The sequence below is a fragment of the Pocillopora verrucosa genome, chromosome 2, assembly GCF_036669915.1.
Source record: "Pocillopora verrucosa isolate sample1 chromosome 2, ASM3666991v2, whole genome shotgun sequence".
In the NCBI taxonomy this organism is placed as follows: domain Eukaryota; kingdom Metazoa; phylum Cnidaria; class Anthozoa; order Scleractinia; family Pocilloporidae; genus Pocillopora; species Pocillopora verrucosa.
Window position 1 is genome coordinate 13427071 of NC_089313.1, and position 27835 is coordinate 13454905.

The 27835-nt window shown below is 38.5% G+C and overlaps 3 protein-coding genes and 2 pseudogenes across 3 annotated transcripts in view; all 5 read right to left on the reverse strand.

Annotated features, from left to right (window-relative positions):
• LOC136276832 (gametogenetin-binding protein 2-like) overlaps positions 1–15543 on the reverse strand; it is a 28083-nt gene extending 12540 nt beyond the window's left edge. The window contains exons 1-6 of the mRNA XM_066162067.1: positions 15410–15543; positions 14218–14330; positions 11629–11696; positions 11096–11176; positions 10440–10562; positions 9670–9715 (exon numbers count right to left, since the gene is read on the reverse strand). Coding sequence (XP_066018164.1) covers positions 9670–9715; positions 10440–10562; positions 11096–11176; positions 11629–11696; positions 14218–14330; positions 15410–15452 — 474 coding nt within the window. The 5' untranslated portion in view covers positions 15453–15543. The remainder of the gene's footprint in view (positions 1–9669; positions 9716–10439; positions 10563–11095; positions 11177–11628; positions 11697–14217; positions 14331–15409) is intronic.
• On the reverse strand, positions 140–2775 carry LOC136279151 (E3 ubiquitin-protein ligase TRIM71-like). Its single transcript, XM_066162661.1, has one exon. It carries the CDS (start codon positions 2728–2730, stop codon positions 595–597), a length of 2136 nt encoding a protein of 711 aa, XP_066018758.1. The 5' UTR covers positions 2731–2775; the 3' UTR covers positions 140–594.
• LOC136278901 (gametogenetin-binding protein 2-like) lies at positions 6162–9619 on the reverse strand (annotated as a pseudogene).
• Positions 15544–16393: 850 nt separating the features above from the next.
• Positions 16394–18068, reverse strand: LOC136279250 (E3 ubiquitin-protein ligase TRIM71-like; annotated as a pseudogene).
• Positions 18069–24523: 6455 nt separating this feature from the next.
• LOC136279114 (E3 ubiquitin-protein ligase TRIM71-like) lies at positions 24524–27119 on the reverse strand. Its single transcript, XM_066162572.1, has one exon. The coding sequence runs from the start codon at positions 27026–27028 to the stop codon at positions 24839–24841; it is 2190 nt and encodes a 729-aa protein (XP_066018669.1). The 5' UTR covers positions 27029–27119; the 3' UTR covers positions 24524–24838.
• Between the last annotated feature and the right edge of the window lie 716 nt (positions 27120–27835).

Sequence of the window (27835 nt, forward strand, 5' to 3'; positions counted from 1 at the left end):
CCAAATCCTAAAAAAATTTTAAGGTTTTTCTCATTTTAGCTTTCTTTCATAATAAATGAGGTGTAATTGTGACCTTCCCAGATATATTGGACTGAAATCAGTCGGAAAATTTCAAATCACTCCTTTTTGTTTTTGCCAAGTGATGCAATCACAAATACTTTAATGGCACATTTCTACCGTTTGATTATTTACAATTTTTGAGTTTGGAGCCTTTTTCTGAGTTAAACCAGTGGAGGAGATGATCTGTTTTATGACAATAGTAGTAAATTCAGATCTGTAATTACTTAATCAACAATATCATATAAAATAGGTGTAACAAGATATTTATCTTGGATGTAGCATTAATTGAAACTATAGTGTTGTAGTTTCAGTGACCATTCAGAAGATTCTTACAGAGAATATAAATCACGTGTTGAAAGCAGTTTCATGTTTAAAAGTTTGAAAAAATGAGCTCAAATCTGGTAAGGCATAATGATGTGATGTCTATTCAAATATCTGAATGCGATAGTTAAGCAAGTCAGACACAACTATTCGACCATCAATGAGCACTGCAGTAGAGAAAGGGAGATTAAATTCTCCTTTTTTCTCTCCTTTTTATCCAAATTTTGTTACAAATTTTCCACTTAGCTCAAATACTTGTACTCTGTGATTATGTGCATCACAGACCATCAGGTGTCCTGCCTTGTTAACTGATAAACCAAGAGGGCTATTCAACTCTCCGTCCCCCTCCCCCTTATTTCCAAATTTGTATAAAAAATTACCATTTCTATCAAACACTTTGATACAATGTTCATCTGCGTCTGACACTATCAGATATTTGTCATATTGTATGCAGTGAAAGGGAAAGATAAAATAACCCTTACCCCCGAATTTACTTAAATAATGGCCGTCAGGAGAAAAGATCTTAATTGATTTGTTACCTCTATCAGCAACAAGAATATTGCCTTTATTATCTACAGATACGCCGAGAGGATTAGACAGCTGGTGATCAAGATTTCCCTTACCACCAAACTGGCTCAGGTACTCACCCTGCTCACTGAACAATTGAACACGGTGGTTACTACAGTCCACGACTATAATGTTATTAGTCTCATGTATTGTTATTCCGCGTGGGTAATTAAATTCTCCCTGTTTATCACCTTGTCTACCAAACGACCGTAAGTAAGTTCCATCACTACTGAATACTTGAACGCTGTTGTTACCTTGTTCAGTCACTACAATTTCATCGCGTTCATTCACTGCCACTCCCCAGGGTAGGTTTAACATTCCAGCAAACGAACCTCGTTGTCCAAAAGATAGCACGGGTCTGAATTCTCTGGGTTTCACTCGAACCGGAAATGGACTGCCTGCAACATGTTCTTCGTTTAGTTTAACTTCTGCCTTACATCTTCCAGTTTCTTTGGAAAAATAACCCACTTTATAGCTACCATCTTTAATATCTTGGACTCGCACTTCCGTTGCACAGTCATGGCCTTGCTGATTTTTAATTTCCACTGTTACTCGGTTACGCTCGTCGTGGCATTGTCGTCCTTCAGCATTTCTTGTCGTCAAAACAAATTTCGCTTGAATTCCAACGATAGCCTCAGTGAGTCCTCCTCCTTCAGCAGTAGCTTGATCCGCTCTGGTCTCGCTGAGAAACGCTCTAATGGAGCCGATTCCCTCGTGGATTGCTTTTGTCTTCAGAGCTTTGTTTTCCTCGAAAATAAATGTTAAATGTTCAAGGTTGCAGTCGACTTCTTCTCTCTCATCATCAACTCCTTTCAAGAGTGTTGTGTTTTGTGAGTCATCGAACTGTGCAAGCTCTGCGTTTGTGCTCCGTTGTAATAGTGTTTCAGATTTTCCTACAGCTGTTTCGACCATTTTTACTTTGTTTTCAATCTCGATCCTTTGTATTCGCAAACGTTTCAGGTACTGTTGTGCCTCATGATCCGCTTCAGAAAAGATTTCCTGTTTCTTGGCTTCGATGACAGCAATCATACTTTCGGCAAACTGTTGCGCACTTCTTTTTACTTTTGCCACTTGGGTTTGGATTCTATCACAGCTTTCGTCAAGTTGAGATATTTTGTTTCTCATTCTTTGCACTTTTTCTTTTCTGGACTCAATCTCAGACATGACTTGCAATTTCTTTTCATTTGCCGCTTCTTCCAGTAGTATCTTAACATGTCCATCGTGAGTGGTTGCAACACAAGAATTGCAAATGGCTTGTTCACATTTCTTACAGAAGAATTCCAATTCTTTCTTTTCGTGGCCCGGTTGTGGGCAAAATGCTGGTCGTTTTAAGACATCCTCGATGTCTTGATCTTCAAAATCTTTGAGCGCAAGAACTCGGTGGTCTTTATTTGCTCGGAGTAAGTTATGCACAGTGATACACTCGTCACACCAAAATGAACAGCACTGAAAACAGTAGAAACTTTCTACTCTACGTTTGTCGCAGTTTCCGCATTTGACTCCAGTAGAATTGCAGTCCCTTATGGCCAACACATCTAGTAAGCTGTTGATGCGAAAGTTTGTGGGCAGATCTTTAAGATTTCCTCCAGGAACTCGACTCTCCCTTCGACACTCAGGACATGTTATGACATCACGGCGGCCGCTGGTTCTTTGGATTCCTGCCAAACAGTGGAGGCAAAAGCTGTGCAAACATGGAAGCTGTTTTGGTTCAGTAAATGTGACCATACACACAGAGCAAGATACTTCGTCATGAAGATTGGCGAGCAACGTTTTGATATCCATGATTAAAGGCTTGATAAGGCTTTCGTTTCATGCATCAAACAAGCGTAAAACAAATTACAAAGTAGTCATACGATAGAAATGCTATTAATATTGACCAATTACATGAGAGTTGTCTTTGGCATATTCGTTATGCAAGATTTCTGAGAATCGTGTAAATTTACCTTGACCTCACACATTCAAAGGCTTATTATGCAGTTGTAGACAGACATGTTTTTAATCAGATGATAGACAGTTTTCGGAAGAGTGGCTGACCTTCAGAATGGCCTCGACCAATCGCTGACTTTCACAGAGCGTGTTTGAGAAGAGCGTGATTCTAAAGAAAATTGTCATTTGTTAACGGGCCAGATCTTTATTTCTAAAAAGTGCGCGTAGAATGCATTTATTTGAACCGGCCATGAAAAGAGACCGTTACCCGTACTTGTTTATAGGGAGAGAAATTTGTGTTAGACTCTATTTTTCTTTCATTTCCGTTAAGTTTAAATATAAGACAAAATGAGAAGGACTTATTTACCTTGATCTATTAACATATAGATTCCAATGAAATATATCAATAATAATAAATATCCTGTTTTGAAGGTAGCATTTTAAGGAGGAAACTGAAAATCTCTTGAATACGCCAGAGAAAAGTACTCTAACTTCTGAAGGATTTTGGTCGTGTCACAATAAAATTTCCCTGATACCTCCCCTTAGGATACCTCCCCTTAGGCTGTGTATATTCTAATGGCCCCCGCCCCCTCCCCCCCCCACCCTTATGTGTATAGTCTCTTGCGATGAATGATTCCCTTCTGTTCTCCCTGAAAACCATGTGATCCCCCCACAAAAAATTAAATAAATAAGTAAAATCATTCGACCCCTTAGGCGATAAATGATAACTGGTCATGGCTCCTGAGATCTAATTTATCCTTTACTTAATTTTCCACAACTCGCTGGACACAACAATTTAGAATTAGTATGAGACCAATATAAAACTAGGCAGGTCAAATGTTCGATGGCGTTTATAATCTCATTCACTTTCTCACGATCCCAATGATTTTGGCAGGAGTGTTCAAGGTTTCTTGATTAGCACTGGAACTTTGTTTGAAAAAATTCCGTAAAGTTCGAACAAAGGCCTGGAAATGCTGTACCATTAATGGAAATACTAAAAGTACGTGCGTGCTCTATACTTATTAAAAATACTTCTCCTAAGGGCAATACAATTAAATTGGAAAATGACACGAAATGCCTTCGAAAAAAGAAAGATATCTTTGCCTCCTGTTGTAAATTAAATATTTTGCTGCCTCACGGCCTTTCTGCTGTACCGGACAAAACTAAGGAAGTCTGAACAAAATCAAAAGAGAAATTTGGTCATGACAATTTTTTTTCGTCTGTTGCATCCGCAGTAAAAATTTCAAAGCTGTCAAATTCCGGTAGCGCCTGATCTGCTCAGAAGACCAGCCAGTATAGTTTGCTAAAGGATTCCAACTCCAATTTATTCATCAAGTGACGACATACCAACAGGTATTTTCTTAGCATACCCTGACGTGTACTGATCATTATACGGACCTTACGCATCCTTATATTTACCTTATACAATTCTGTATACTGACTGTATACGCCTCAAGGAAGGGTCCTTATACAGAGTATTTTATGCAGAGCTGGTAAAATGTTGATGACAGAAATTTGACTAGATAAACAACTTTTCCGCCAGTGCGGAAAGGCCCTTACAATTATTCCCTGAAAGACCCCAGATCTATAAGGTTGCAGTCGATCCGGTTGATTCCAACTTATTACTTTACAAGGTGACTCAAGGTAAACAGGTTAATCTTCGAACTTCTATAAGGTAAAATTTGTGTGTGCTTAATTAACAACTCTTTTCCTTAATGATTTGAAGTTAGAGCGTTAAATTCAACTCAAAATCTAACTAAAGCGGTGAAACTTTTCCAGCTTCTACAGATCTCGTTAACCTAAGCTGGTCGCAAACTTTCCCCTCAATCATCTTGATAATAAGTTAATTTCACGAGATGGAGCCGGAGAAGCACGCCCACCGTTACGTTAGTTATAGATCTCGGTAGTGTCGACTGGTAACTTTCCATCTTCACTATAAAAAATAGACGGAACTTCCTTGTTTTGACTTATCTTAAACTGAACTGAAAAACGCCAGGTTTGCAGTTTAATTACTCCCTGGACTGATGCCTCTTTGTAACAAACAAAACCGAATATCGAGTACGCCACTACACAGTGGACCACTCCAAGCCAAAGTCTGATCCTAATCTTTCGTCACTCCTATTGGTTGTCTGGAGAAACGGTATCCACTTGTGGTCACGCACACCTCAAACCCACCTTCCAGGCCCGTTAGGCCTACGTGTAGCCTTACCCTTCCCCCCAGATGAAACGGAAGGGCGGGAGGGAGAGGGGAAACCTCGCATTCGTTTCACGCTGGCGGGGAGGGTACTGCCTCACGTAGACAAGGTCCCGCTTCTCTCCACTCCTGTTTGTTTACCGTCCCGAAAAGGATTGTTTTCTTTTGTTTGGTGTGTTTTCGCTCAGTATTAAGGTACGAGGGTTTTGAATTGGATTACGAACCAACATCTTCGACAAATTTTAGAACTGAGTCATTAGAGAGAAAGGAAAGGCTCTCCATTTTATAAGGTGCACTTTAAAGTCAGGTTACTGAGTAAACGTAGAAAAAACGCACTAGGAACGAAGTTAAAGGGGAACAATACCTTTCAAACGTAACTTTTCCGTTGAAATTGCCCATTCCTTCGGGTGAAGTCGACACCTTCCCAAGGAAGCTCTCCGTGACCAACCCACACACGTCAGATGAGGAGGTTAGAGACAGTTGATTGCTTCATAACTCATTTTGATTTGGTGATTGGTTATTAAACTCTTGGCCTCGATAAGAACTTTACTTGTTACTAAAGGTATGGGTATAAAGTAAAACTGAGCCAAGATCTACCACTTTCGGGCATCAGGCCCTATCCGTTTAACACATAGAAGCAGATTGACGAAGGGCAGATAAGCAAAAATTCAAATTGTCTTGTTAAAATCTCTAACATTCCTCACTTTTAATTGAAATTGTTCATTACACTGGCATAAAATCCTTAATTAAAGAGATGTTCACCAGGTTCTGGAAGAAATATCCCATCAAACATCTCGGCTGACACTTTCGCCCTATCATGAGTTCGAGCAAGGGGCAAAGTATAGAAATAAGTTTCAAAGGACAGGTAAGAGCAAGCAAAAGAGGAGTTCCCATTAAAAGGTACAGTCTTTGAGATTCATTTTTCGTTTTGCCGCAAACGCAAAATACTATTTGCTATTTCTACAATGACACTTGGAAGTCCATAGCGGGGGAAATTCCCCAGACAAGTGAATAAACTTTGCTTCTGGTGAAAACAACTGAAAACAAAGACTTTATAAGTCGAGTAAACATTCAGCCTGGATATCTGACAGTATCTGATTCAAGAGATTTATTTCCGTTTTCACATAAACTCATCCTGATTTACAGTGTAATCAGGGAGTAAAATTAAAATAAAGAATTAAAACAAAGGAGAACCTTATTAACATTGCTACATCGCTGCACACCTTGCGGACTTCACTTGCATACAATAAACAACATCACACACACGCATACACAATCTTTCCACCGTAACTACAGAAACCCGTGACTACTTTCTACCAACATGGATCGGGCAGGGAAGTTGTCTCTCTAGTACAGTCACTTTCCTACCCATCCCCACTATCCGCTGCCCATTTCCTATCGCCCATCTCCCCATCTCCTGTTGTGAGTACATTTTTAACAAGGCCTAATGAACAATAGCGACGTTAAGACCCTCCTTAAGCGTCAAATTGTTAAATTGTTGGCGAAGTTTCTCTCGAAGCTTCCGTCGCTGCTGTGACACTGACGATTGGTTCGCTTTGAACCATAGAATTTCCTGCTCGGGTATACAGAGATCTTCCTCCGACGAAAAACACTCCTACGATGTAAAATGAAGAAAGACGACAAAGGTTAATCGATAGTATACCAATCTAGAGAAAAGCGTCCAGTTGTTCACGATCCCAATATACATTTGTGTGACGTAACCTCTCGTATTAATTTATGATCGCGTGACCAGTCGCAACTGGCTCAGTGGTGCACAACGTGACGGAGAATACAAAATACTAACACGATAATAAAGACAAACGAAGATAAGTTAAAGACAAACTAGGAGGAAGTAAAGATAGCTAAGGATGGAGAAGACTTAAGCAGATTGTACATAAAAATTAAGAAAGACTATCTAAACTAAAGCTTACTTTTTCAAGAAGCACAAATCGTGACGCAACAGGAAGTTTGAGATCAGGGGATATTCTACCCTTGAGGATATCGGATCCCAGGGAAAACCTAAATCGCCATAGAGCGACAGAAGTATAGTTAAAAATAACTCACCATTGACTCTGCTCCTCCATCCTTCCAACCCATTAGCTTCAGGAGCCGTTTTTCTTCGTCATCAATATTTTCTACAAGCTTTTCTTGCTTTTCATGTCTCGGCGAGTTTTGCTAAAGAGATAGATAAAAACAATATTGAAGACTAGATTGAATGAATGAATGAATGAATGAACGAGTGAATACTTTCATTGACTTAACGGTGAGGAAGGACAAAGTAAAGATTTGCAAAATTACATTTGGCATCTTCCCTTTAGTCACGCAAGCTTCACACGGCAAAAAAGCGTGACCGCCTTGGTTAGAGTGAAAAGATTGCATGACGATTGAAACTACCGCACAATAACCCTTTAACTCCCAAGATCTCATTAGTAATTCTCCAAACTGTCTGCCATACAGTTCTTGCGATGTTAGTTTAGAGAATTTGATATTGGATCAACTTATAATCCCCTACATGATATTTTTCTTTATTCTCATCACTTGTCTGATTGAGATTGTATTGATATTGTTAGGAGAAATTCTCTCTTGGTCGCTCATGGGAGTGAAAAGAGATAACTAATCAAGCATCGTGAAGGGGTGTGGATAGGAGGCTTATATGTTTACCTTCTTCTCCTTGTTTTTGCCCTTCTTCTTTCTTCCCTTTCCATTATTGCTCTGTGGAGATCCACCACTAATTGGGCTCCCACTTAAACAATCTGTACATATATCCTCTTCCTCTCCTCCTAGTGTCGAAGAATCTTCGCCATGATTACACATGTCTCCACTCTGGTGTACCATCCTGGACCATTAATTGTACTCTGCTACGTACCTACAACAGATTACTTCAAGTCAATAAATGAAAGGAAAATAGCTGGGATTACAGCACAAATGCTTGTCAACCCTTAAACCAATACTGCGTCTAGACTCTAATTTATCAGCATCACCCATGAATCAAGCATTAAGGTCATGAGAACAAAGGAAATGAGAAGCTCCCGATTGTTTCACATATTCTCCTCGTCATTTCCTTAGGAAACGTAAAGCGAAAAGTATGGACAATATACACCTACTCACCTTCTACATACTTATTTTAAGGCGCAAAAGATCAACCAGGAAAGGCAACTAGCAATTTTAGCGTCGGTTTAACTCTGAAGTACTTATAAACTTTCTCCGTAACAAGCTACACAAAAGTGTTTTCAATGCTAACAATCTGGTCCCGGTTGTTTGAAGGTTGGATAACACTTTCCACTAAATAAATCTCTATCCATTGGATAGCCCTGCACTTTTACTTCACACTTATCTGCTAGATAGCAATTTAACCTTTATATAGCGATTTATCCTTTAGATAGCGTTTGCCACCCTTTGAGCAACTGGGTCTGGTACCCTGGAAAAGATACGTACCCGCAGTCACCATTCCTAAAACCCGATTTGTTGCTCTTGCTTCGCTCAGAGTTGCTCAAGTCTTCACAACTGCACGGTGAACCGCCACTGTCTCCGTCATCTTCATCATCTTCACAGCTATCGCCATGTCCATTCATTTCCCCTGTCTCTTCCACGATCTCATTCGTACATACCTCTTCCTCTTCCAATTCCTCCTCGTTTTTCGCAGTTTCCTCTGTTTGCAGTTCATTGTTCGCTGTCGAGATAGTTAAGTGAGTACCACATTTACATTTCTCTTTGCGTCTCGCTTTCTTTTTCAATCGCTTCTGCTCTCTTCTGAGTTCCTTGGCTCTCTCCGCCTCAGAAATCTCTTCGACGACTTGTTCCAGGCGTGATATGCCTTGCTTTTCTTCAACCGCCACCTGACAAAGTCAAAACGACACCCATGTAAAAAGCAACGCAAAACATCGCCAACCAACATTACTTGTTGCTGGAACTATGGTCAAGTTCCGTAAAGATAATCAACAGGTAAAATAACCTGGTTTTTCTTCGTTTGATCGTGTAGTTTGTTCCCTCGTTCTTTATTTCACTCCGTAACTACTGTGGATCGTTTGTTCCTTCGTTTGTTCATTTCTGTTTTTTGTTTGTTTGTTTTCTTTTTTGCATACCTTCGTATGATTTTGGTTTGATTGGGTTAACAGTAAGAGCTTCCGTTGATCGTTCCGTGAAGCTAAGGAATTCGGTTTTTGTTCATTCAATCAATCGTTCTATTCAAACTCTGGTCAATCCAACTATTCCTCAGCAAATAATGAATAGAAAGTCAACAAATAAAATGAAAGTGCCTCTTATCTTAACTCAAAACTTTTCCTTAGAGCTTCCACCCTCAGATAAAACAGCATCTGCCACGTTTGCTCCTCAGCCCTCAGTTTCTGCCACAGTCGATGAAGTCTTTCCCACAGGTGAATACCGAGACACATTAACACCTTCAAGATGGACCGAAAACAAAATGGTTTAAATTAGTACGGAAAGAAGCCTCACCGACACTAACCACCAGCTAACCTTGTTGCGGAAAAGTAGTTTTAGGGAATATAACGATATTGGTAAGTGGAAAGAACATCCTCCAACATAAAGCAACCGATTGACACCACCTAGAAGTTCTAACAAACTTAAAGCGAAAATTTTCCTACCTCTTCCTGAGCAATGTCCAGTGTCTTAGCATGCCTTTCTCTCCTCCTATCACAACACATAAAAGACAAAGTTATGAATCGAAGCCAGTACTCTGTTAACAAAGTGTTTTGAATCTACTTTAGCGGTACGCCACACTCTTAACCCTTTAACCTCTGAGGGTGACTAGCATCTAATTTCTCACTAAGGCATCACTGCTAAACCAAACATTAAGCTCAAGAAAAATTGAGTAAATGCTCATCAACTTGAACAGCTCTTGAGTTTTAACTTAAATCTCCTTGTCAGAGCCGTAGGAAATGTATCAAGAACAGTATGGAGAATATACATGCTGATGTTAGGATGTAAAGGGTTAAGAAAAAATTCAGGAACGAATCTAAAAGAAGTAGTGCTTCAAGCAAGGTTCTCTCTATAGAGAGGGGTTGGCGGAGCTTCTCCACTGATGCCTTACAGGCATTTTTAAGCATCCCTAGCTTTTTATTATGATAAATTACCACTTCTTCTCACCAAGGCACACAGGGGATGGGATAGCACCCTTACACTCTTTCACCCAACAGCAATATCGCACCACAAGAAACAACCTATCATGACAGAGCTCCTTAAAGCTCCCGCGAGTGAAAAGCTTTTCGTTTTTACTGAGCAACCTTATTTCTTTTTTTATAAAACCAAGTTAAATGAAAAGGAAAAAGGAGATGGCCATAACCACATGAAAAGTAATGGTGATGTTTTTGAAAAGCCTCAACATGAGCCACAACAGGATACAAGTATTGCATACCCTCCAGCCAGCTCTGGTTCTGCCCATCCGATTAAATGTGCAATGTAGCCTGTATCACACAGTACATGGACATGGCGCTCTTGAGGACAGCTTTTAGGACCATCATACAAAGTAGCAAAGCAACTAAATGAGTCAGGAAAGAAACATTGCTTGTTAATCTATGAGACAGTTCAAAAAAGGACAGAACAGATCAATCTGCTTATCAGGTTTTCGATAGCCAGCAGAGCTGGTGTAGGAGTAGGTGTAGGTGTAGGTGAGTACTCGGTATTTTCTTAGTGAAAATTAAGCTGCCATCTTTGATTTTTACAGCAATGGAAAAGCTGGGGAGAGAAAAGCAATTGTACCAAGGGGGTAAGCAACAGTCAAAAGAAAGGAGAGGCCCCTTTCCATCCATTCTAGTGCTACATGGAAACCAAACATGAGCAGTGGAATAAAGGATCGCAAGCTTGTAATGTTGACCCCTATTAAGACACCTGCACCACAGGCTGGTTTGTCAAGAAAGGAAACTTGAGAATCCTAGAGAAAACCCCCTAGCAAAGCCAAAAAACCATCCAAACTTCTGTCACAACACGTCTACAATAAAACTGAGCTCACAGCTTGGGAAATTAAGCACTCTCACCAGGTATATTGTTGTCTTTAAATAACTTCATACCTACCCCTTTTCACTTGGTCCATCCAAATCTCCTACCAGAATACTGTATGCCCTCAAAACTTTTGATTTACATTCAATACAAAATCTACAACAACAACAAATAAGTTACACTGAGCTAAGTAATCATGATGAACTTCAAGTGAACAGCTTTTGTCTGAACACTGCACATGTGTCTCCTGGTTGAAAGCAGAACAGCATTACCATACTATATACATATAATATGTCAGTTATAGGAGTTACATGGTAAAATAAAACATGCACATGTACATGTACTCCCTAGTGTGACCAAAAAGAAATTTCTCCTTACAATATTAACACACATTCAAATAAAAAGGTGATGAGAAAGAAAGGAGGAAATAGACTTGGGTATATTGTTTTAATTGACAAAAAATTATCAAAGCCAAACTTGTAATAAATGTATGCAGTACAGAGCAGAGAATTGATCTTTTCATCTTGGAGTGAAAGGGTTCAGGGCAGTGGATATTGAGGAACTCAGTAAAAATAAATCAACAGATGTTAGAAAGATCATCTATGTACATTTCCCCATGTTTTCTGAGGTAATTTTCCAATGTGTCAATCAGAGCATTGGCATTAATCAGCACCACCTGTTTGAGGGAAAAGAATTTATTAGCACATTGTGACAATTTATCATCTTTTGGTCAGTGAGAAAATTGTAAATGACATCATATCAGTTTTACAGGCAAGTATTCCTGTGCATTAGGTGAGTGTCTCTCAAAACAAGAGAGAAGTGTCATTAGTAACCGATGCATTTTACTATTTCAAACAAAGTCAAACCTCAGCTTCTGGTAGCTGATTCTGCCATGCTTTTTAAGATTAATTTTAGGATGTTTTGGTTGTATCCAACTATGTTTTAAGTCCTATGGGTCAATGGAAGACATTGTGATCCAACGCCACAGTGAAATTAAGTTACAACATATCAATAGAGCTGAGTGTCATAGTCTCACAGAACAGGCCCCAGTTGCATAGAGGGCATACACCATAAGAGGCTATCCTACAAATAAATCCCTATCTAGCAGATCAGTGATAGCAAAACATACTGAGCTATCCACCCAATTGAAGTGTGGAATTAAAAAGAAAAATTCCAGTTACTTATTACAGAGCAGACATAAAAGAATAGATTGTCAAAACTTAAAACATTGGTAAATTTTTACTCTGACAAGGATAGCAAGTCGACAACTTTTGCACAAAGGTTCATTGCACAGTAAAACCACAACAACGCGATCAGTTATGTAACTCTGCCCATGGAAGCCTAAACAAAACAAACAACACACTCTGTAAGATTTAGATCACTGTCATATGACAGTGTTCAATTTGATAAATAACAACTGAGCATCACTACAAATCACACTGTCCTTCATCCACCATCAATCGATAAGAGGACTCAGCTGGTGGTTGTTTAGGGCACTTGATGAAAATAAGAATGATGGATCCACTTAACCCTTTAAACCCTAAGATTGACCAGCTTCTTATTTCTCCCTACAATATCAGCCCTTAATCACACATTAAGGTCATGAGAATAAAGTGAATGATCACCATGAGAAGAACCCTTAGATTGGCAAACAAATTCTCCTTGTCAGTGCCCTAGGAAATGTATAAAGAACAGTGAGGAGAATATGCATACTGATGCTAAGGTGTAAAGGGTTAAAAAGGAAAAGAGCATGGGTTTCTTCTGTTATTCTGTCTCAAAATTCATGCAGTCTCACAACTTAGCACTTGAAAGTACACATGCAAACTTTACCTAAACAAGTTATCAATCAGATTTTGAAGTAGGGGCATGATGCATTATGAAATTTTAGTGCTGCACTGTAAGAATTTTCAATTAGTTGTTTCTAGCAAGTGTAAAACACTACTTTTGCCTAGCATGTTATTTTTTTTCTATATATTCTAATTCAAAATCTGCACATCCTCATACCATAAAAACAATGGTTAGACATCCACTTAGAATGAATAAGTCTTTTTACACTCTCCTCTTTTTTTCTAGTTCATCAAACACTTTCTGTACAGCAAAGTCTTTGAACCATTGTAACAACATTTATTGACACACTTCTAACTTTTAAAAGTTTAAAAATTGGAATGATGTGGTCAATTATTCAATTACTGCTATTGTCAGTTAACTGTCCATTACAGTGGCCAGTAAGAATAAAACAAAGTCACAAAACCTACAACACAAACACAAACTTAAAACAGAATCACAAAATCCACAACACTAATACAAAACTCTACAAGTTTGTGTTTGTGTTGTAGTTTTTGTGACTCTGTTTTGTTCTTACCAGCTATAGCCACTGTTAAGTCCATTCACTCTTCTCATTAAACCCAGTAGTAAGTTCCTACCTCAGTGATAAGTTTCCAAATTTACAAAGTTAAAAATAGCTTAAGGAGGAGTAATGGCTGTAACAAACTCCTTACCTCTGATGTAGCATTACTTGTTGTTTCAATCCATCAGTCATCCCAACTTTATTTGTAAAGGGTGGCATGAAACAGTTACAATGCTGATACACTTGTGGCCCTCCTACAACATTTGAGTACATTTGAGTGAAATGTTGTTTCATTTCTAAACATGATTATACTAAGAATGTATAGCAGCATTTTTAATTTGTAGTTTTACGTCATTTTAAACTTGATCTCAAAGAAAAATATTAAAATATGTTCCATGATTGATCAAACTAAGATTGTAAACAAGATGAACTTAAAAACTACACTTAAGTTAATGGAGATTCTCTGAAATTTGCAATGTTGAAGTTTTGATAACCAGTGAGAAGATTCTTGTGGATCATATAAAACACTAGCCGATAGCAGTTACATGTATGAAAGATTTGATGAATTAGATTCAAATATGTTTGGGCAAGGTGATGTTATGTCTACTCGAATATGTGATGGGAAGTTATCATCAAAGTCAAATCCACAACAACCTTTCACTCGACTCTGATGATGACTTCCGCTCAGGTTGTTGAAACGTCAGTCACCATTACCCACAACAGTCCTTCTCAGGACTACACTCACCTGGATGATCAAACTACACTATTACATGTTACCCCCGGGTTCAAACCATTTACTGTATTAATCAAGCATTGTGAAGGGGTGTGGATAGGAGGCTAATATGTTTACCTTCTTCCCCTTGCTTTTGCCCTTCCTCTTTCTTCCCTTTCCATTATGAGCTAAGTAATCATGATGAACTTCAAGTGAACAGCTTTTGTCTGAACACAGTGCACATGTGTCTCCTGGTTGAAAGTAGAACAGCATTACCATACTATATACATACAATATAATCTATGTTTCATCGCCTTGGTTACCCTAGTTCTTTGGTGAACTGTATTATCGACAAATGTGATTATTCCTCTACACCAGATACTAAGACAAAATCTGATGAAACTTTAAGAGTCAGTATTCCTTTCAAAGATCAAGTCTCAGCGAACATTGCCAGAAGACAAATGCGCGATCTGCAGTTCAAAAATCGGCATTGACGTACAACCAGTCTACACCAGTAAGAAACTTGAGCAGGACCTAAAGCTTAAAGAAATCAAGCCACGCATCGTAAATCAGCATAGCGTTGTTTACTGTTTTAAATGTGATTCGTGTGATTCAAATTACGTCGGATATACGACGCGCCATTTGTTTCAACGCATTGCTGATCATCGATACTCTGCCATTGGTCGCCACCTGAGAGATGCCCATGGGAACATTGACTTACTCAATGAGAGCCAGTTTAGAATGCTTAAAAAATGTGGCACGAAATGGGATTGTCTTGTTTATGAAATGTTGTACATAAGAACAATAAGGCCCAATTTAAACACCCAGAGTGATTCCATTAGGGCCAAACTCTTTGTTTAACTTTTAACGCTTTGTAATTTATTCACCGTTTCATTATATATATACTCGATTTTATTATTTTAGTTCACTTGATAATGACGTTCTGGAAACGTCGAAACGTCGTGTTATGTTTTATAATATTTTATCGCAGATTTTTATTGTCAAATATGTCAGTTATAGGAGTTACATGGTAAAATAAAACATGCACATGTACATGTACTCCCTAGTGTGACCAAAAAGAAATTTCTCCTTACAATATTAACACAAATTCAAATAAAAAGGTGATGAGAAAGAAAGGAGAAGATTAGCTTGGGTATATTGTTTTAATTGACAAAAATTATCAAAGCCAAACTTGTTAAAAATGTTTGAAGTACAGAGCAGAGAATTGATCTTTTCATCTTGGGAGTGAAAGGGTTCAGGGCACTTGGACATTAAGGAACTCAGTAGAAAAAATCAACAGATGTTAGAAAGATCATCTATGTACATTTAACTATGTTTTCTGAGGTAATTTTCCAATGTGTCAAGCAGAGCATTGGAGTCAATCTGCATCACCTGTTTGAGGGAAAGAATTTGTTAGTACATTGTGACAATTAAAGTGTCTCTCAAAACAAGAGTGAAGTGTCATTAGTAACTGATGTATTTTACTATTTCAAACAAAGTCAAACCTTGGATTCTGGTAGCTGATTTTGCCACACTTTTTAAGATTAATAATTGTAGGCTGTTTTGGTTGTATCCAACTATGTTTCAAGTCCTATGGGTCAATGGAGGACATTGTGATCCAACGTTCATGCAGTCTCACGACTTAGCACTTGAAAGTACACATTCAAACTTTAACTAAACAAGCTATTAATCAGTTTTTGAAGTTTTGGGGCATGATGCATCATGAAATTTTAGTGCTGCACTGTAAGAATTTTCAATTAGATGTTTCTAGCAAGTGTGAAGCACTACTTCAGCCTTCCAAATTGTCCATTACAGTGGCTGGTAAGAATAAAACAGAGTCACAGAACCTACAACACTCATTAAACTCAGTAGTAAGTTCCTACCTCAGTCATCCCAACTTTATTTATCAAGGGTGGCACGAAACAGTTACAATAATGATACACTTGTGGCCCTCTTACAACATTTGAGTACATTTGAGTGAAATGGTGTTTCATTTCTAAACATGATTATACTAAGAATGTATAGCAGCATTTTTAATTTGTAGTTTTATGTCATTAAAAACTTGATCTCAAAGAAAAATATTGAAATATGTCCATGATTGATCAAGCTAAGATTGTAAACAAGATGAACTCAAAAACTACACCTAAGTTAATGGAGATTCTCTGAAATTTTCAATGTGGTAGGTTTTGTTAAAGTTTCAATAACCAGTGAGAAGATTCTTGCAGATCATATAAAACACTAGCCGATAGCAGTTACATGTATGAAAGATTTGATGAATTAGATTCAAATATGTTTGGGCAAGGTGATGTTATGTCTACTCAAATATGTGAATGCAAATGGTCAAATAGTCAGAAACAACTACTGGTATGCGACCGTTGCTAAGCACTGCAATAGAGATAACAGTATTAAATTCTCCTTCCTTATTTCCTTTTGATCCAAATTTTGTTACAAATTTTCCACTCAGCTCAAATACCAGAACTCTGTGGTTTGAAGTCTCATAAACCACCAGGTGTCTCCCTTGTTAACTGACAAATGACAAAGGTTAATGAACTCCCCATTCCCCTCCCCCTTATTTCCAAATTTGTAAAGAAAATTACCATTTCCAGCAAACACTTTGATACAATGTTCGTTTGCATCTGACACTACCAGATATTTGTGATATTGTACGTAATGAGAGGGGAAGGTAAAAGAACCCTCATCCCTGAATTTACATGAGTGATGACCATCAGGAGAAAAGATCTTAATTGCTTTGTTATACCTATCAGCAACAATAATATTGCCTTTATTATCTACCGATAAACCATGAGGATAATCCAGCTGGTGGTCAAGATTTCCTATACCACCAAACTGGCTCAGGTACTCACCCTGCTTACTGAACAATTGAACAAGGCTGTCAAGAGTATCCACCCCTATAATGTTATTATTCTTATCAAATGCTACTCCTCTAGGACGAGTGAGTCTTCCCTGTTTATCACCATCTCTATCAAAATATCATAAGTATTAGTTCCATCACTACTGAATACCTGAACCCTGTGGTTACCAGTATCAGTCCCTGCAATTTCATCGCGTTCATTCACTGCCACTCCCCAGGGTTTGTTTAACATTCAAGCAGACGAACCTCGTTGGCCAAAAGATAACACAGGACAGAACTGTCTAGGTTTAACTAGAGCCGGAGAGGGACTGCCTCGAGCTTGTTCTTCGCTCACTTTGACTACTGCCTCTTATCTTTCGCTATCTTTGGGGAAATAGCTGATCTTGTAGCTGCCATCTTTATTACCCTGAACTCTCACTTCCGTCGCACAGTCATGGCCTTGCCGATTTTTAATTTTTACTGTTATTATGTCACGCTTCTCGTGGCATTGTCCTTCAGCATTTCTCTATGTGAAAACAAAGTTCGCTTGAATTCCAATAATCGCTTCAGTGCGTCCTTTTCCTCTAGAAGTTGATTTATCCGCTTTGGTTTCGCCGAGAAACGTATTTAAGTGCACGGCTGTTCTTGTTGTCACATATGTCCTACGGTGTCATGACGTCATGGCGTTTACCAGCTAGTCATTTTTCTCGGTATTCATAAAGGTCATTTCGTTTTTTGTCTCAGCTTATGGATGATCATATCTCCTTCTTGAGAACAGTCTGTCGACTTCATGAAAAAGGACTTTCAAGTAAGACAGTCTGACAAAAGCTTATTCAAAAATGAGCTTTCTGTTCAATTCAAAATGATATCGACCAGGGTTTTGAAGAAATTTATCCCAAATGGGTCCTCTCGGTAAGGAAAAGAATACTTTATCAAGTCCGAGAAAACTCAGCTCAGCAAAAAATCATTTCAACTTCAAACAACCCTTTATATGGACATCTCATCGTGAACAAGATTGCTCTTGTGTGAAAAAACCTAGAGGGCGCCCTCCATATCAAGCAAACAAACAACTGGTGTCTAAAGCTGATCGAACCGCGTTCCCTGAAATTCACCCGGAACTTCCGCAATTACGAGACATTTCCTATAACATTAATGTGGAAATTGCAGATGAGATTGAAGTAAATATGTTATTTGATCGGTCACTACCTTCCACGAGGTGCTTTTTAGACATCTCACCGGAAAGGGCACCCTTAAAGCCGGTGTCACAGTGGATTTGGATCCCCGGATCGCAGATTTGGATCCCCCTGTCACAGCGGATTTGGACCCCCCGCGGATTTGGACCCCCCGGTCCAAATCCGCTAGCGGATTTGGACCCCCCCGGTCCATATCCGCTAGCGGATTTGGACCCCCCTTCGCGGATTTGGACCCCCCCCCCAACTAAACATTCCTTTTTCGTAACTTGTTCCAACTGCGAGCTTTTAGGCGATGTCCGTTAAAATTTCAACACAAGATTGCGTACTATAATTGACGAAGAAAAGGGCAGATATCGTTTCATTTCTGACACATTTATTTAAGTTGGTAGAATAGCCTACGCATGAATTAAATGACAACAAACTATTGGATTCGAACTATTGAAACTCATACCAAATCCTTTCTTATTCTGTTGCAATACAATTCTGAAGAACAAGTATGAAACTAGTACTACTCTTACTTTACTTCGTAAAGTACGTCATAATAGTGAAAACTATTTCGTCTCAGTATAAATAGTATAATCCTGAACAAGAACGAAACTAGCAATACTCTTACTACTATTACTTTATTCTTTTACAACATGTCAAAACGTTTCTATTGTGAACTGTTGGAACTCAGCTTATTTATAAATGCAAATCAACATCAATATCTTAACAACATTCGTATTTTCTAATTTTTGCGATCATTTAACGGTTTCTAGCGTTCGTAAGTCATTCATTAAGTCCACTTTAACTAAGGAGTTTGACAAATAAGGTGATTGCAAATACTTACTGTTTATTACAGGAAAAAACTGTCATTTCTGTCATTAAACAGTTGTGAGTTATTACTGTATATTAAATGATAGCAATCGATAACTATGTTTCTCTCATAAAAAATTAAGAACCTAATGAAGAACCTATTTAGCCTAAATTGCCAATAAATACTCCAAAATATAAGAACCTAACTTTACCTGATTTCCATCTCGATGGGTAACACGGCTGCACGACCAAACATCAACTCGAACGGTGTGAATTTGGTGGAGTCATTCTTACTTGTTCGATAGGCGAACAGAATGGACTTGAGGTGTACATCCCAGTCATCATGGTTGTCGTTAACGAACTTCACTATGGCTCTCGTCAGCGTCTGGTTCATTCTTTCATCAAGGCCATTTGACTGAGGGTGGTACGCTGAACTGATCCTGTGGTCCGTGCCACACAACTTAAACAGCTCCTCGTTAACCTTGTTAACGAATTCTCGGCCCTGGTCAGACATCACAATTTCCGCCACTCCGTATCTGGTGATCAGGTCGTACAAGAAATCCGCCACACCTAGAGGACCGATAAATATTTGCCAATTAAGGAGGCTCGAAAGAGTTTCTCGCTATTATAGTGCTTGTTAAACGATACAAGATTACAGAAAAGTGATTAAGATCATTTGGCCATTCATCTGTAAAACTAAGTCGGTGACCTGCCATTTTTATTTCGTTATGTGAAAGCTTCCTTGGCTCTGAATTTTGTCTGCGAATATTAGAAAATTCTGTATTGTGGAAATATAATTATATTGAAAAAGGCGTTTATTAATTTAATAGGAAGTCCACAATAGAGTTTCTGCCCAAGCTGACTTTTTTATTTGAATTAGCATGTTAATTGTTAATCGCATGCAAAAAATCAAGGTAAGTCACCGAGTTAATTTTCGAAATAAAAAGAAATGTTTTTCGCACGTTTCATTTCCGGTTTCTTCGATTTTTTATGGCAATTTGGATTCCAAGCTGACGCGAGCAGTAAAAGCGAGCGCGCGCGCTAAAAACCCTTTCGAGCCTCCTTAAAGCAAGTCGAGTTCAAACGGAGTTTGAATTTTGACTCGAGGCCTTGCTTCGGGTTTTTCGCACGTTTCATTTCCGGTTTCTTGTATTTTTTATGGCAATTTGGATTCCAAGCTGACGCGAGCAGTAAAAGCGAGCGCGCGCGCTAAAAACCCTTTCGAGCCTCCTTAAAGCAAGTCGAGTTCAAACGGAGTTTGAATTTTGACTCGAGGCCTTGCTTCGGATTCGTTTGTAAATATATCGACTGTCGTTTCCCTAATGGTTGCGTGTCGCGTGTTTTAAGTTCTTGAGGCCCAAGCTTATTTTATGTTTTCAAAAGTAACACCTTCTTGGTAAAATTTCTCGATATTAACAATCAATAGGTAAAGTTTGAATGAAGTCTAGGAGCAGTTTTATTTCAAGGGAATTCCCTTAAGCAATCTAACTTCAGTTAGTGAACACACGCTAAGTCAAATGCAGAACTTTTTTAAACTCGACTCTAGACAAATTGTTATTTCATTTGGCCCTTGTGAATTGCGACGTTTCAACCAGTAATGACAACCGAAAGAATAAACATAGTAAACTTGAGCTGTGCTTATTTTTTGTGTATTTGTATCGAATTCTTAAGAAAATCTCACAGAAAATAGTAAAAAGAGAAAAAAAATTAATTAATAACAAACGCGAACCCTTTACATTTCTCTCACACACGCTTAATGGCAGACAAAAAAGAAAAACGTTTACCGTTTGCGTGAGTGTTAACTCAAATAGTTTGCTAACTCTGTTAATGTAATAAGGTAATGACTCTTGTTAAGTCTTAATTTGAAATAAGTGTAAACAAAAAGACTACTCTATGGTTTAAAGCCTTCACGATACGTAAAAAGATGGCGCCACACGTTGCATTCTAGGGTAGATTGACATGTCAGCCCCAAATTTACTGTGTTTGTATGGGAATCTGACGGCGAATAATTTCCTTAGAAAATAAATTCTGAACAATTTATTAACAGCAGAGTTAAGATACTAGGCAAAAGATTGTACTTTTCCTTTTTCTTTTTTCGAGTTCACAAATCTCAGTTCGTTACAACTAATTTTAATATCGGATACCACATACCTTCAGCCGATTTGCTTTTGAGAGGAGCTGCCTCTGGCCACTTGCTGAAATAGCAGGTACAGGTGATCAAGTACTTATTGCCACGGGACGTCTCGGGCAGAGGTCCTACCAGATCGATACCAATCCGATGCCACACGGTGTCCTTTACTTTAATCGGATGTAGCTGGGCAGAAAGTTTTTCGAATTTCTTTGAGGTACGCTGGCAAACATCACAACGCTTGACAGTTTCATCGCAGTCTTCTAACACTCTAGCCCAATAATACCGAGATGTAACCTGGAAGAACAACAGGAGCACAACAGTTAATAACTGACAAAGTAAATCGTCTCCACAATTTAAAAGTTCAAGACAAGTAGCATTGAATTTTGTACAAACCTTTTCTCTCGTCTTGTCACGGCCGAAGTGCCCAGCAAGTTTGTCAGAGTGACAAGCTCTCAGTATCTTCTGCTGCTCGTCTTGGCAATGAACCCATCTTTTAGGCTCACCTTTTTTCTGGCCAATGAAATAAAGCGCACCATCTTCAAGAACATATTTTAGCGCTTTCTTGCGCAAGTTTCTCTTTTGGTCTTTCGAAAAATCGATCGGATATTCGTTATCGCGGAGATAGTTAAAGACTTCGTTGTACGTTTTCGTTTCGGCCATCGTTCATGGAATGAATCATAAAAGTAATGATAACACTTGTGGAATTGAGTGCCCTTTTATACATAGCGAAGACAATAAAAGTAAAATAAAACCTTTGCAGTAGGCGGAGAAACTAAACTTTATTGTGCTGCACACAGTAACAATAACATAAATGAATAATTGCTGTAACACGTTCCACGCTTATTAACATTTCTATATATCAAGACAATGTAATTATCGTCTAAAAGCGACCTATTGTCTAGTACATGTTTATCACTTCATACCGATAATTTGTTAACATTCGACTAGACAAAAAACAATATCAATAAATAAGTTTAACTAAATGAGTTAAACCGTTTTTATATTTGCTCTATCAGTTAGTAAGTTGTGAAACATTTTATAACCGCACTGAAAATAACTTTTTTATGGTCGGTGCTTAACAGACCAAGCGCAACACTAACTATAACTTTTACGCGTTAAAGAGTATTATGAGAACGTTTGATTCAAAGTTACACACTTGCGGTACATAAAGACACGCTTTTCAAGGCTTCTGGTGAAAAGCGCTAGATTTCAAAAAGAAAAGAATCTAGACGAGAAAAAGATTAAAAAGAAAAGGAAAGAAAACAATGTAATTAGAATATAGCGGTGTCTTATTGTCTATCATCTACTTTTTGTTAATTCACCCTACCAAACACTCTGTTTTTAACTTGACAAGAGCGCTAAAAAGACTTGAAGTTTAACTTAATTACTTTCATTCAAGAGGTAAGTAGCAAGTAGCACAAACGCAACGCGATGTTTATTTAACGGTGCGCCTAAAATAACATCATAACAGAATAACTTAATAAAGAAGTAAATTGTTCAACCGTATAAAATTAAAGTAGGCGGAGCAACGCATATCAGTTGAGGAAAACGAACAGCGAATTCCCGATTCTTTCGAACCTTCGTGAAAATAAAGCTTAATTCGAGAAATTGCGTTGACTAAAGGCTTTTTGTTGAAGTTGTCGGAAGTTTAGAAGTCGAGATTTGAGCAATCGGTATTTCACAAAACCAAAAAAAAAAACAATCATAATTGAAGCTTTCACGCATTCAACGGTTGTTATTATTTTATATTTCACACTTTTTCAAGAGAACTGGCAAGCAAACAAATGATTTCAAAATTTACGTTTCATTTTCATTCCAGAGGTAAACAACAGACTTACAGCTGCAGGTTAATTAAACGAAAACCTTAAATTGAGACGCAATGCTGAGAAAAAGATCACGTCTACGAGAATGTTTTAAAATAAAAACCTACTTTCTGAAAAAAAAACTTTCTTTGAAAGCCTACTTTCTAAATTTTTATTATTTCTATTAGGAAGTTATGTATGGTAATGTTTTTACTCAGTTTTGTTAAAGGGGTCCAAATCCGCGGAGGGGAGTCCAAATCCGCTAGCGGATATGGACCCCGGGGGTCCAAATCCGCTAGCGGATATGGACCGGGGGGGTCCAAATCCGCTAGCGGATATGGACCCCGGGGGTCCAATTCTAGGGGGGTCCAAATCCGCTGGGACACCCCCACTAAACTTTCCTTTTAAGCATCGATTGTATCATATTTGATAACTGATTCTATATGAAAGCTTTTTGTCGATGTTCTTTTCAATTACAACACAACATTCCTAAATAAAGGTAAAGAAAAACAGCCATTTCGCTCCAATCCTGCCGCATTTATTAGAGCGAGTCGTACAGTATACGCAAGAATTAGATGCGAACAAACTACTGCATTCGAACGATTGAAATTGTAACAATAAATCTTTGCTTCTTCTGATGCGAATCAACATTGATACGAAACGTCATAATAATAGTAGTGACTATTGCGTCCAGTCACAAAAATAACAGTCTGATTTTCTAATTAAATAACATTAAACAGTTTCTGAACAAGAACGAAGTAACAACTCCTACAAGTCGTTCGTAAAGCCTATTATGAGAAAAAATGTTTCTATTCTGAACTATTGGAACTCTCAGCTTATTTTCAGATGCAAATCAACATGTCTACGTCTTAACAAAAGTGGAGACTATTTCTTCGAACTCAATCTTATTTTCTAATTTTAACGATTATTAACTGTTGAGGGATCTGAAACAACAAACTTGCAGTGTACCATGTCGTCTCAACACTTGGGCATTGAACAATAACAAAATAAATTAGTCTCATAAGTTTGTCTCTTACTAAATCTAGCGGTGTTCGACTATCGCGGAAAAGGTTCAAAAGCGACCTTTATCCGAACATTGAACAAAATGCTTGCACATTTTGCCAGTTCGTATGCATCGGCGATACGCATATTTTGAATTAAAAACATACTTTAGTACGCACTAAAACGTATTATCTATTTCTACGAGAACGTTAATGATGGTGTTTGACTCAGTTCTGTTGGGGGGCGGGGGTCCAAATCTGCGGAGGGGGGTCCATATCCGCTAGCGGATTTGGACCAGGGGTTCCAAATCTAGGGGTCCAATTCCGCTAGGACACCGGAACGGTGGAATGATGGAATGGCGGAATGGCGGAAAACTACCCAAAATCCTAAACACCGAACGGCGGAAAATTGCCCCAAGTCCTTAGAGACGAAGCGGGGGAAAAATTACCCGAAATCCTAAAAGACAGAACGGCGGAAACTACCCCTAACCCTAAAAATTTTTTAAGGTTTTTCTTATCCTAGCTTCCTTTCATAATAAATGAGATGTAAGTGTGACCTTCCCAAATATATTGGACTAAAATCAGTCGGAAAGTTTCAAATCAGTCCTTTTTGTTTTTGCCAAGTGATAACTATACAGCGAAGTTTGCAAATGCAATCACAAATACTTTAATGACACATTTCTACCGTTTGATTATTTACAATTTTTGACTTTGGAGCCTTTTTCTGAGTTAAACCAGTGGAGCAGATGATCTGTTTTATGACAATAGTAGTAAATTCTGTAATTACTTAATTAACAATATCATATAAAATAGGTGTAACAAGATATTTATCTTGGATGTAGCATTAATTGAAACTATAGTGTTGTAGTTTCATTGACCATTCAGAAGATTCTTACAGAGAATATAAATCACGTGTTGAAAGCAGTTTCATGTTTAAAAGTTTGAAAATATAAGCTCAAATCTGGTAAGGCATAATGATGTGATGTCTATTCAAATATCTGAATGCGATGGTTACCAAAGTCAGACACAACTATTCGACCATCACTGAGTACTGCAGTAGAGGTAGGGACATTAAATTTTCCTTTTTTCTCTCCTTCTGATCCAAATTTTGTTACAAATTTTCCGCTTAGCTCAAATACTTGTACTCTGTGATTCCATGCATCACAGACCATCAGGTGTCCTGCCTTGTTAACTGATAAACAATGAGGTTCATTCAACTCCCCGTCCCTCTTCCCCTTCTTTCCAAATTTGTATAAAAAATTACCATTTCTATCAAACACTTTGATACAATGTTCATCGCTGTCTGACACTATCAGATATTTGTCATATTGTACGCAGTGAAAGGGATAGGTAAAAGAACCCTTACCCCCGAATTTACTTAAATAATGGCCGTCAGGAGAAAAGATCTTAATTGATTTGTTACCTCTATCAGCAAGAAGAATATTGCCTGTATTATCTACAGATACACCGAGAGGATTAGACAGCTGGTGATCACGATTTCCCTTACCACCAAACTGGCTCAGGTACTCACCCTGCTCACTGAACAATTGAACACGGTCGTTATCTCTGTCCACGACTATAATGTTATTAGTCTCATGTATTGTTATTCCGCGTGGCCAATTAAATTCTCCATGTTTATTACCTTTTCTACCAAACGACCGTAAGTAAGTTCCATCACTACTGAATACTTGAACCCTGTTGTTACCATGTTCAGTCACTACAATTTCATCGCGTTCATTCACTGCCACTCCCCAGGGTTCTTTTAACACTCCAGCAGACGAACCTCGTCGGCCAAAAGATAGCACGGGTCTGAATTGTCTGGGTTTCACGCGAACCGGAAATGGACTGCCTGCAACGTGTTCTTCGTTTAGTTTAACTTCTGCCTTACATCTTCCAGTTTCTTTGGAAAAATAACCGACTTTATAGCTACCATCTTTAATATCTTGGACTCGCACTTCCGTCGCACAGTCATGGCCTTGCTGATTTTTAATTTCCACTGTTACTCGGTCACGCTCGTCGTGGCATTGTCGTCTTTCAGCATTTCTTGTCGTCAAGATAAATTTCGCTTGAATTCCAACGATCGCCTCAGTGAGTCCTTCTCCTTCAGCAGTTGCTTTATCCGCTCTGGTCTTGCTGAGAAACCCTCTAAAGGAGCCGATTCCCTCGTGGATTGCTTTTGTCTTCAAAGCTTCGTTTTCCTCGAAAATAAGTTCACTTAAATATTCAAGGTTGCAGTCGACTTCTTCTCTCTCATCATCAACTCCTTTCAAGAGTGTTTCAGATTTTCCTACAGCTGTTTCGACCATTTTTACTTTGTTTTCAATCTCGATCCTTTGTATTCGCAAACGTTCCAGGTACGGTTGTGCCTCATGATCCGCATCAGAGAAGATTTCCTGTTTCTTGGCTTCGATGACAGCAATCATGCTTTCGGCAAACTGTTGCGCGCTTCTTTTTACTTTTGCGACTTGGGTTTGGATTTTATCACAGCTTTCGTCAAGTTTAGATATTTTGTTTCTCATTCTTTGCACTTTTGCTTTTCTGGATTCAGTCTCAGACAGGATTTGCAATTTCTTTTCATTTGCCGCTTCTTCCAGTAGTATCTTAACATGTCCATCGTGAGTGGTTGCAACACAAGAATTGCAAATGGCTTGTTCACATTTCTTACAGAAGAATTCCAATTCTTTCTTTTCGTGGCCCGGTCGTGGGCAAAATGCTGGTCGTTTTAAGACATCCTCGATGTCTTGATCTTCAAAATCGTTCAGTGCAAGAACTCGGTGTTCTTTATTTGCTCGTATAATGTTGTGGCCAGTGATACACTCGTCACACCAGAACGCGCAGCACTGAAAACAGTAGAAACTTTCTACTCTTCGTTTGTCGCAGTTTCCGCATTTGACTCCAGTAGAACTGCACTCCCTTATGGCCAACACATCTAGTAAGCTGTTGATGCGAAAGTTTGTGGGCAGATCTTTAAGATTTCCTCCGGAGACTTGACTCTCCCTTCGACACTCAGGACATGTTATGACATCATGGCGGCCGCTGGCTCTTTGGATTCCTGCTAAACAGTGGAGGCAAAAGCTGTGCAAACATGGAAGCTGTTTTGGTTCAGTAAATGTGACCATACACACAGAGCAGGATACTTCTTCATGAAGATTGGCGAGCAACGTTTTGATATCCATGATTAAAGGCTCGATAAGGCTTTCGCTTCATGTATCAAACAGGCGTAAAACAAATCAAAAGGTAGTCATACGATAGAAATGCTATTAATATTGACCAATTACACGAGAGTTGTCTTTGGCATATTCGATATGCAAGATTTCTGAGAATCGTGTAAATTTACCTTGACCTCACACATTCAAAGGCTTATTATGCAGTTGTAGACAGACATGTTTTTAATCAGATGATAGACAGTTTTCGGAAGAGTGGCTGACCTTGAGAATGGCCTCGACCAATCGCTGACTTTCACAGAGCGTGTTTGAGAAGAGCGTGATTCTAAAGAAAATTGCCATTTGTTAACGGGTCAGATCTGTATTTCTAAAAAGTGCGCGTAGAATGCATTTATTTGAACCGGCCATGAAAAGAGACCGTTACCCGTACTTGTTTATAGGGAGAGAAATTTGTGTTAGGCTATATTTTTCTTTCATTTCCGTTAAGTTTAAATATAAGACAAAATGAGAAGGACTTATTTACCTTGATCTATTAAAATATAGATTCCAATGAAATATATCAATAATAATAAATGTCCTGTTTTGAAGGTAGCATTTTAAGTTTGAGCGGAGGAAACTGAAAATCTCTTGAATACGCCAGAGAAAAGTACTCTAACTTCTGAAGGATTTTGGTCGTGTCACAATAAAATTTCCCTGATACCTCCCCTTAGGATACCTCCCCTTAGGCTGTGTATATTCTAATGGCCCCCGCCCCCCCTCCCCCCCCCCCACCCTCATAGACAGTCAATTTTCAATAGTCCTTGCTTTATAAACCGTTAG